We start from the raw sequence: 8586 nt of genomic DNA, 5'->3' as shown, positions 1-8586 counted from the left end.
CATGAATAAAAATACTCAAGTAGAATATTACATTATGGTAACTTCACGTGGAATGACCTACAGAAGCCTATTAACAACTTACAGTACAAGAGCAACCTGTGATGGACTAGCATCCCAGCGAGGGATCGGAGGAGTAGCAGTAATCCTAGTTGATTCACACTTATATGGAGACCATGACTCATTAAGAAGCTCAGGCTGAGCGGAACACTTGGTCGACAAAATGACTTGTATCACTCTTGAGCTTTCAATTGCACTCAAGCTTCAGTTTGAACTGTATATATGTATAAATGAAGGACTGCAAAGCTGTCTCTTACCTTAAATGGCAGTGCAAAAGGACACTCCTTCGAGCTCTTGTCAGCTCCGTGTTTTTCATGTTCTACTTCACTTACAATCATAGCTTCCAGCTGCATGACCTCGCTCCGAGCCTTTGCCAGTTTCACTCTTAAGTTCTCCTTCAGGTTACCCCCTGGTCCAGACTCTGTTTGCTCATTACTTACCCTGCTGGTGACCGACCGCAAGTACTGGAAGCTCTCGGTAAGAAACTCAGTACTTTCTGTGGCATCTTGGGAAAGGTGTCTTAATTCAATGTCCCAGAGTGTTAAAATGTCATATGCAATCACACTTCCTAGAGAGTGGGCTACGATGGAAACTTTGCCATTTTTTTCCAGAAAGGAAGGATTTCTGGAGCAGAATTTGGTGTGCAAATTAATCATTTCATCCCTTACACCATCAATGATCTGCAACAGAAAATACAACATTTAGATGACTGTCTTTGTTACACTGCTGTTCTCAATAGATTATGAAACAATCTTTTCAAGATTGAGACACTAGGTTCAACTACCAGCTGATGTTTGGGACAGGAGCCCATACTCATCCTCTAAAGGAGCTCTTCTCAGGGAGGACCTTCAGGAACAGGACCTGAGAGAGAACAGTGGAAAACGAGCCTACACTGTCATACCAGGCTCCTATGAGTTACAGATGAATGTGACTTCTAAGAGTACAATATGTGAATAGGGTTCTACATGTACATGTGCACAGGGATTTTCACCTATACCTTGATCTTCACACCCATGAACAGGTGTCATGGGTCTCTGACCTTATTGACAGCCCTGGTACATGTACATGAATTTGTACCCCTTTGCATCCACTGAAAGAGTACAATAGTTCAAACAGGTTGTTTTTGAGTTTGAAATACTTTGGGATAAACATTTACCTCATATCTGTAAAATGGACTTGTGTAATACATGATGTCCATCATACTCGTGTTAAGAACTTTCCTGAGTCCTGACACTGATGAAGGTGTTATGCACTCAATAGTACCTTGAATAAAGAGAAAACAGCTGTTACTTATCACTTCAGGTAATATGGGAATTGCAAACTGCACAGTATATTCACTGATTCACTTAATCTGTCAAAAATTGAACCACCACAAAGAGAAATCTTCCCTTTAGGGGGGCTACATCACAATTTGCGCATCTTCAAAAGTTTAGCCTAAATTTTTCAAGTTTGTCATTTGTAATCCATGTGAATCTTCTCCATCTTTAACCATCCTGGTTCCTTCATCTCTTTGTTTTCAGTTTTTTTGGGAAACTCTAGACTCTAGTATTTAAACAAGATCAGATGGCTTAAAAACATTTCTCAGTGGCCCTTCCATTCATTGTAAATTAACACTACATTGTACTGTCACCTTTTCTCACAGTCTTGATTACTTGGAGATTGTTTACATCCTTGGGTGGGCAAGGAATGTAATTAGTGAGATAAATAGGCTTATATTGTGTTTCTGTTTTTCTTTTATGAATAGACTCTTGCCACCACCAATTTTAAAGAAAATATTGTATGAAATATTTGCCTTAATGTACTGAGCTCTCAGAAATGTTGAAAGATTACCACTGCAAGGATCACTACTCAAAAGGTTAAATTTAAGAACTTTAGAAGTAGCAATAACTGTGTAATTATTATTATAACTGTATAGAGCAGTTTTCAATTGCATGTCGAAAGTAATCAGATAATTACTTTCAACTGGTTTTGGTTTCACTACGGTCTGAGATTGACTGAGTAGTCTAATTGGTACATGTATGTAATTGGTTTGGTTTTGGTTCTACAACACTCAATTGAAAACCACTCTAGGGTAATCCAGATTGGCTAATACCTTCGTCCAGTTTAAGTGATGACCGCCATTCCACGGGAATGAACTCAACTCTCTGGTCACAAGGACCATCAGGAAACTGTTTGCTTAGCACTGTAGCTACACCCCGACGAAGGCTGGCAATAAAATGATAAAAATGATGACAAGTAAGCCATTGATCTACGATTCTTCAAATCATCCAATAAGGTACTGGTGTTGTTCCCCTTAGGAAGCATGCTGTGCTGAGTGTAGAGGCTTAACTGATGTTAGGAATATCACACAATGGAATATTTTTTGTTATGTTCTTGAGAAAAAACACTTTAAATTTTCCTATATGAAACACCTTCCCCCCCTAACAGCTGTATAAAAGTAATGGTTACAAGGGAAAAATTCCTAAATTTCTGGGGGGCCACCCACAATGAAAGCATCCCACTGTGGATGATGTCCAGACTGCATAGTTTTGAAAATATACAAAGTGGTTTAATTAGGGCCTGATTACCTGATAAATGAGGCTTAATGCTTACTTAATTAGTTGCTCTGCCTGTGTTTGCCGAGATGTCTTTCAGCCTTGTATTACATTCCCACCTGAACTATTCTCACCTAAACTATTTGAAGTATGGCCAAATAGGTTCTTGTAATTTGGGGAAGTTAGTGGCAATTTAGTCAAAGTAGGTTCTTGGTTAGGCTCTTAATGTCTATGAAGAAGATGTAGTTGTTGATAACCAGAACAATAACTAAACTTGGGTCTGATCTTACGGTATTGTATTATGTGCATGCATTTTCTTGCAATATAAATTTGCAATCTCAAAGTCACACTCCTTAGTCAAAGTGTTTATCATAATTTAACTGTTTACCTACATATAAGAACCTGAGTGATTTTACTTGGCTAAACAGGTTCTTATATTTTTGGGTATTGAAATCACACGGCAATTTTCTACCAGCAGGGTCTTAAACCACTAGTTCTTACACATGGTTTTTACTATATATTGGCTGAGCTAGTATGAGATGAACTAGACTTGGCAAAAAATCAGGTTACAATTTGGCCCAAAATTTTTTGGTGTATTTCAGGTAAACTTACTCTGCACTACTCTTGACAATATTGCTCGTGTGTAGAAGCTGTCCTATCCCATGAACAACAAAAACCAAGTGAGAAATATCTGGAGGTCTGTCGTCAGGGCTGGCAACCGTATGATAACCACGATGAAGCTGGGTAGCTGGGCCCACAACAAAGAAGGCAAAATTTTTATACAAAATTAGTACAATACTTGTAAGAAATTTTGGAGGTCTTTGTGGGAGAACATTGACCAAGGTTGTGAGTACAGACTGAATGCAGTGAGGTCTGTACACACAACCAAGGTCAAGATTCTCCCGTACAGACCAACTAAGCTCGGTTAATAAGATGTTTATTATATGGCAAACAAGAGAAATTTAATCTGTCTAATGAAACTGGTTTGTACTAGCTGACATTTTGCTCACGAATGGTGATGAGCTGAACTTAAATCTGCCAAAGTTTGCTCTTCCTCTTTACTTTTTTTTCTTATCAGGTTTTTTGGTACTACCACCAATATTGTTAGAGGAAAATAGTCAATATTTTTGTATTTTAGTTGCAGCTTTTTCACCACAAAATGTAACCTGTCTAGATGCCGGTCTAGATGGGAAAATCTAGACCCAGTCAATATCAATTTCAGCCAATCAAATTCATGAATTTGGTAGTTCCAAGTCCTTGTGAGACAGCCATATAATAAAGTACAGTATAAAACTTTAGTTCCAAAGCTGTTAGTTTCCTTTAAGGAGTGAACTCTAGTTGAGACACTGCTAGAGATATATAGTGGCTTGATAGAATTTTTCTTATTTTCTATCTGTAAAACCTTGAGGGTGCAGTAAAACTATCATTTTCACAGATGTTGTTCAGTCTTAAAGTATAAATAACGTATTATTATCATTATCATTATCATTGTCACTGTCACTGTCACTGTCACTGTCATTGTCATCGTAATCGTCACCTTTAATGTCATTGTCATCGTAATTATTATTATTATTATTATTATTATTATTATTAAGGTGTTCTGTAGGCATAAGTGAGATAAAAAGTGTCCAAACATTACAGTGCAACCACTCTAACCAAGGCCATCCAACAAAATTTTCTACAAATTTTACAAATAAAACTTGCGGAGGTTAACGATAGTTTTCCAACAAATTATCCATGTAATCAAGCTGTACATTACAAAGGCAAGTAAGTAACTATTGATAAGTAACTATTTTAAAACTTTTAAAATGCCAGTAATCAGTTTGCAAAGAATTTGCTTAAGTGGCATTGCTCAGAGTAGTCACACTGTAAATGTCTGAAATACATGTAAATCGTCCAAAATTTTAATGTCCAAAATTTTTGCAAGTACATGTAATGTAACATCGATTTATATTTATAACTGAGTAAGAGTTTTTTGCAGTATGGCGTTGCAGAATTATACCTGAAGAGAACCCAATCTTTTCCCCAAAATTCCTAATAATTCTTGATTTCACATCATCCCAGTATAGCCATACATCTGCTATGTCTTTCCACTCCACATAAAAACCTTTTAATTTGAGTTGGCCTAGTGCTATAAAAAAACAGACAGACAATAAAAAGATCAATCAATCAATTAATCAAGCATGAATGAACACAGTTGGATGACTACATATATAGATCAAAGACCTAACATAAGTATTTCAGTGATGAGCAAAAAATCTTACCTTGTTGGTGAGAAAGACCCATATCATTTTGAACTGGTCCAACAGTTAAACCCTTTCAAAAAGGTGAAAGATTAATTCATTAAACCTTACTTATACCCCATTCACAACAACATCTTGCACATGTTTAAAACTGATTGAACTAAACAAGGTTAAAAATTAGTCGCTCATACCAAACACACCCCACAACTTTACAAGTTAAAAATCTGTTTGATTAAAATATGTTATCAAGGTAGTTTGAAATTTTTCTTCTCAAAGTGACTTCAAAGCGTACAGTAATTGACAAATTGGAAATACCTAAATCTGATTTAGTTAACTAGCTTAGTTGGTGTGAATGGGATATAAGTTAAGTTTTGTTATACACAGTCACTAACTGACGTATTGCATTCAGACAGTTTGGAAACAACCAGAAGCAACTCCTTTCAGATGAAATGTTAACTAGTCCATCGTATTATATACAGTACTTGGCCCCTGGAGCATGTTAGTGAAGTTTTTCTTTTCTTCTCCTCGAAGTGGTTCAAAAGTTTATCGAAAGAATGCTCAGGGACACCTTTTTCTTTTCTCAACATTTTGCAAAGTTGGTCACATAATTTATTGATTCCTATACAATGTATGTTCAACATGTGAATGTGGGGTGGCCTCATGGTTAGTGATCTTGCAAACGGATTGAGTGTTCCAGGTTTGAGTTCTAGCCAGGGACATTGTGTTGTGTTCTTTTGGCAAGACAGTTTACTCTCACAGTGCCTCTCTCCACTCAGGTGTATAAATGGGTAACAACAAATTAATTTATAATGCTGTGGATAACCCTGCGATGGACTAGTATCCCATCTGGGAGGAGTAGAAAATAATATACTCCTAGCAACTTCATGCTGCAGAAACTGGAGATAAGCGCCAGCCTGATGGGCCACTTGGCTCATATCCAGGCTGTACCTTACCATGATTACCAGTATAAAGCTGACTGACTCACCATAGAGTTCCACATGGTCTGATGTGATAACTCTATTTCATCACTGTCCTCCTCACTGAGAGGCTGCCACATGTCCAGTGAAGTTGATCCAGTGAACCATGTTCCTCTACAAACTGGCATACTTTTATCTAGTACAATGACAACAAATAGAATTATTGGTACACGGTACATTATGAACTTAAAGAAGTTCCTTTTCTATCCTATGAAGTTCAACTTAATGTTGTGTAGCACCAACACTTTTGATATGTAATTATATGCTATTTTGGAGACTTAGTGAGCCAGAAACTTTCTTAGCCTTGCAGAGGAAATTTTTTTTTTTTAAGAAAAGCGTCACAAAATAATCAAGAAGTAGCTGGGACCTGTGACACTTAACTTGCGCTGCAATTCTTGCATATTTTAAAGGACCTTTTTACCGCCCGTTTAAAGAGTAGCGGCCTGTTTCTCAAAAGCCCCGGGACCTTTTCCGGCCCATAAAGCCATTTAATTTTTAGTTCATCTGTATCTAAAAACAGGGAAGTGTATACACCTGACTTCTTGTATGTAGGGAACCTTTGTTCATATTAAGAACACGTGAATATAACAGCTCTGCAATCAAGGTTTGAGATTTTGCTATGGCTTTCCAGGTGCAAAAACTTTTCGGGACCTTCCAGAAATGGGCCCCAGGTCACAATTAAAATCACATATTCTAGAATGCAGAATTGAGGAAGTGTGCAAATAGTTGAAATTCTTATTTTACCTTCTTATCAAAAAAATTGCTAAATAACAGGGATCATGTGTGCTAAAGGCGTCTGCGGTTGAGTGTTGATCAATACCCTCCATTGCTACTCCATTGATGCTCGATTGACATCTCAGTCGACTGTCGACCAGTTGTTGACTAATACCGGTATTTGATTGATACATACAAGTTTTTCGACACTTGGCCGACTATCAACCAACTATTGATCAAGTGTTGACAGTGCATTGATCAGGACATTGATCGAGTATAAATTGAAATGTCAATCAGGGGTATTGATTGACACTCAACCACAGATGCCTTTTAATAGTACACATGATCCAATAATAGTACAGTACAGATCTGGCAGAAACAATCAATCAGTTCAACATGAGTTATTTGTTGTCTAATCCAAGAGAATCAAAAGTTGATTCCTAGTTTTCATGAGACCAGTGAGTGGCTAAATATAAAGAGCTTAAGATGATATAGTGCTAGTTCATAGGTTGCTACTTCCGGTCAGCTAAATATAAAGACTTCCCGGTACCCTTATATTACACCAACCTTCCCAGTAAATGGGTGTGCATTGCCTAGCAACAACATCCACTTCGTACAGGCCTCCTTTAACAGTGGGCATTTCATAAATCGAGGACGTGTTATAGAGCTTAGAGCTGTCTTCATCCCGGTTTTCAAGCGCCAATATTTGGAGATAGCAATGCTCAATAGCCAACGAATCGCTGCCATTGAAAGGCACCCACTTTTTGTCTTCTTTTACAAACCAGCGTACTCGATCAGGTTTAAGCGCTTGCAGAGCATCTAAGTGGTGTTGAAGACTCTGAGGACGTGGCAATTTTGGATAGTTCGATGGAGGTGGAGGTCGCGTAGGTTTACCCGACATGTCTTTTCTCTTGGGAGAGGAAGATTCACCGCCGCCATTTTCACTCATACTTTCATTCAGATAGTTACTGTCCCAATAAATTGAACGCAAAGGTAGTGATCTCTCTGATTCACAGATGAAAAGCTACCATCAACCAGATAAGAAGATCCTCATTCTAAAATTTAGAAAATACAATAATTCAACCAGAAAAAGTTTTCGTCATACGCCATTTTTAACCAGGCTTCGGCCTAGTCTCTTTGCAAAAAGACAGACCGTGTGAACCTGGAACGTACAAGCTTAGGATCCACGCCTTGGCAACCGTCGTGAGACAGAAAACGCCCGCGAGCTCGAACGAATCGCGAAGTGATTATTTTCAAGTGAAATTTATATGAAATGAAAACAAAACAAAACAAAATACAAACAAGCAAACAAACAAACAAACAAACCGAAAACAACAACAAAAAAAGACATTGTGGGTGAATGTTTAAAAATGTTAAAATATTCCGCACGAGAAAAGCTATTTCAAATCAACTGTCAGGATCATGTCAAAGGAGGCGCCAGCGAATCGAAATAAAGCCAAAATCGTAAACTGGTTTATTTGAACCTCGTGGTCGGAAAACCTTCCTCATCTCCAAGCTTTGTGTTACTTTTAACGACGGGATACTAGTATTTTACAGAACTTCCCTGGTTTAATTTAATCCAAGTTTCAAAATCATGAACCAAAAACACTCCTTGGTTGCGAATGTAGTTCTTCAGCCGCGGCGGCATTGAAAGAAAGCATGCATCTGAATCGAAAGCACTGTAAGCTTATATCCTGCAACGTCGCCGAGTAAAGGAAGAATAGTGGAAAAACACAGAAGAAGACGCGCATCGAGGCAGTAAGTCCTTGAATTAATGCTATTTAAAAATTCGCCACTTTTTTAAATATTGGTTCGATGTTTAATTTAGGACGTCACAAACAATTGTTGATGCAAGACCGGGTTTCAGATCTCGCCCCTTGTGCCAAGTCTGTTTCGCAAAGCTTGGAGCGGTTGGCAGTTGGCTTTTACAGACGTCAAACACTCGAGCTATTAGCTTAACGGTCGAGTTTTTGACACTATTAATTAAAGAAGTTAAGAATTTTTTTTTTTTGATGCAGTTGAAGTATTTCGCTTCAAACAAATTTGAATGACTGCCTTTTT

At 37.8% G+C, this 8586-nt stretch overlaps 1 protein-coding gene across 1 annotated transcript in view; it reads right to left on the bottom strand.

Moving 5' to 3' along the window:
• Positions 1-7857, bottom strand: part of LOC145470865 (phospholipase DDHD1-like) — a 14012-nt gene extending 6155 nt beyond the window's left edge. Inside the window, exons 1-8 of the mRNA XM_081454744.1 lie at positions 7093-7857; positions 5820-5947; positions 4856-4907; positions 4594-4722; positions 3204-3339; positions 2150-2262; positions 1214-1320; positions 315-737 (exon numbers count right to left, since the gene is read on the bottom strand). Coding sequence (XP_081310870.1) covers positions 315-737; positions 1214-1320; positions 2150-2262; positions 3204-3339; positions 4594-4722; positions 4856-4907; positions 5820-5947; positions 7093-7474 — 1470 coding nt within the window. The 5' untranslated portion in view covers positions 7475-7857. The remainder of the gene's footprint in view (positions 1-314; positions 738-1213; positions 1321-2149; positions 2263-3203; positions 3340-4593; positions 4723-4855; positions 4908-5819; positions 5948-7092) is intronic.
• Between the last annotated feature and the right edge of the window lie 729 nt (positions 7858-8586).

Source organism: Orbicella franksi, chromosome 15, assembly GCF_964199315.1.
Source record: "Orbicella franksi chromosome 15, jaOrbFran1.1, whole genome shotgun sequence".
Classification (NCBI taxonomy): domain Eukaryota; kingdom Metazoa; phylum Cnidaria; class Anthozoa; order Scleractinia; family Merulinidae; genus Orbicella; species Orbicella franksi.
Note: the sequence above shows the minus strand (reverse complement) of the source record. Positions and strands in the feature narration are given on the sequence as shown.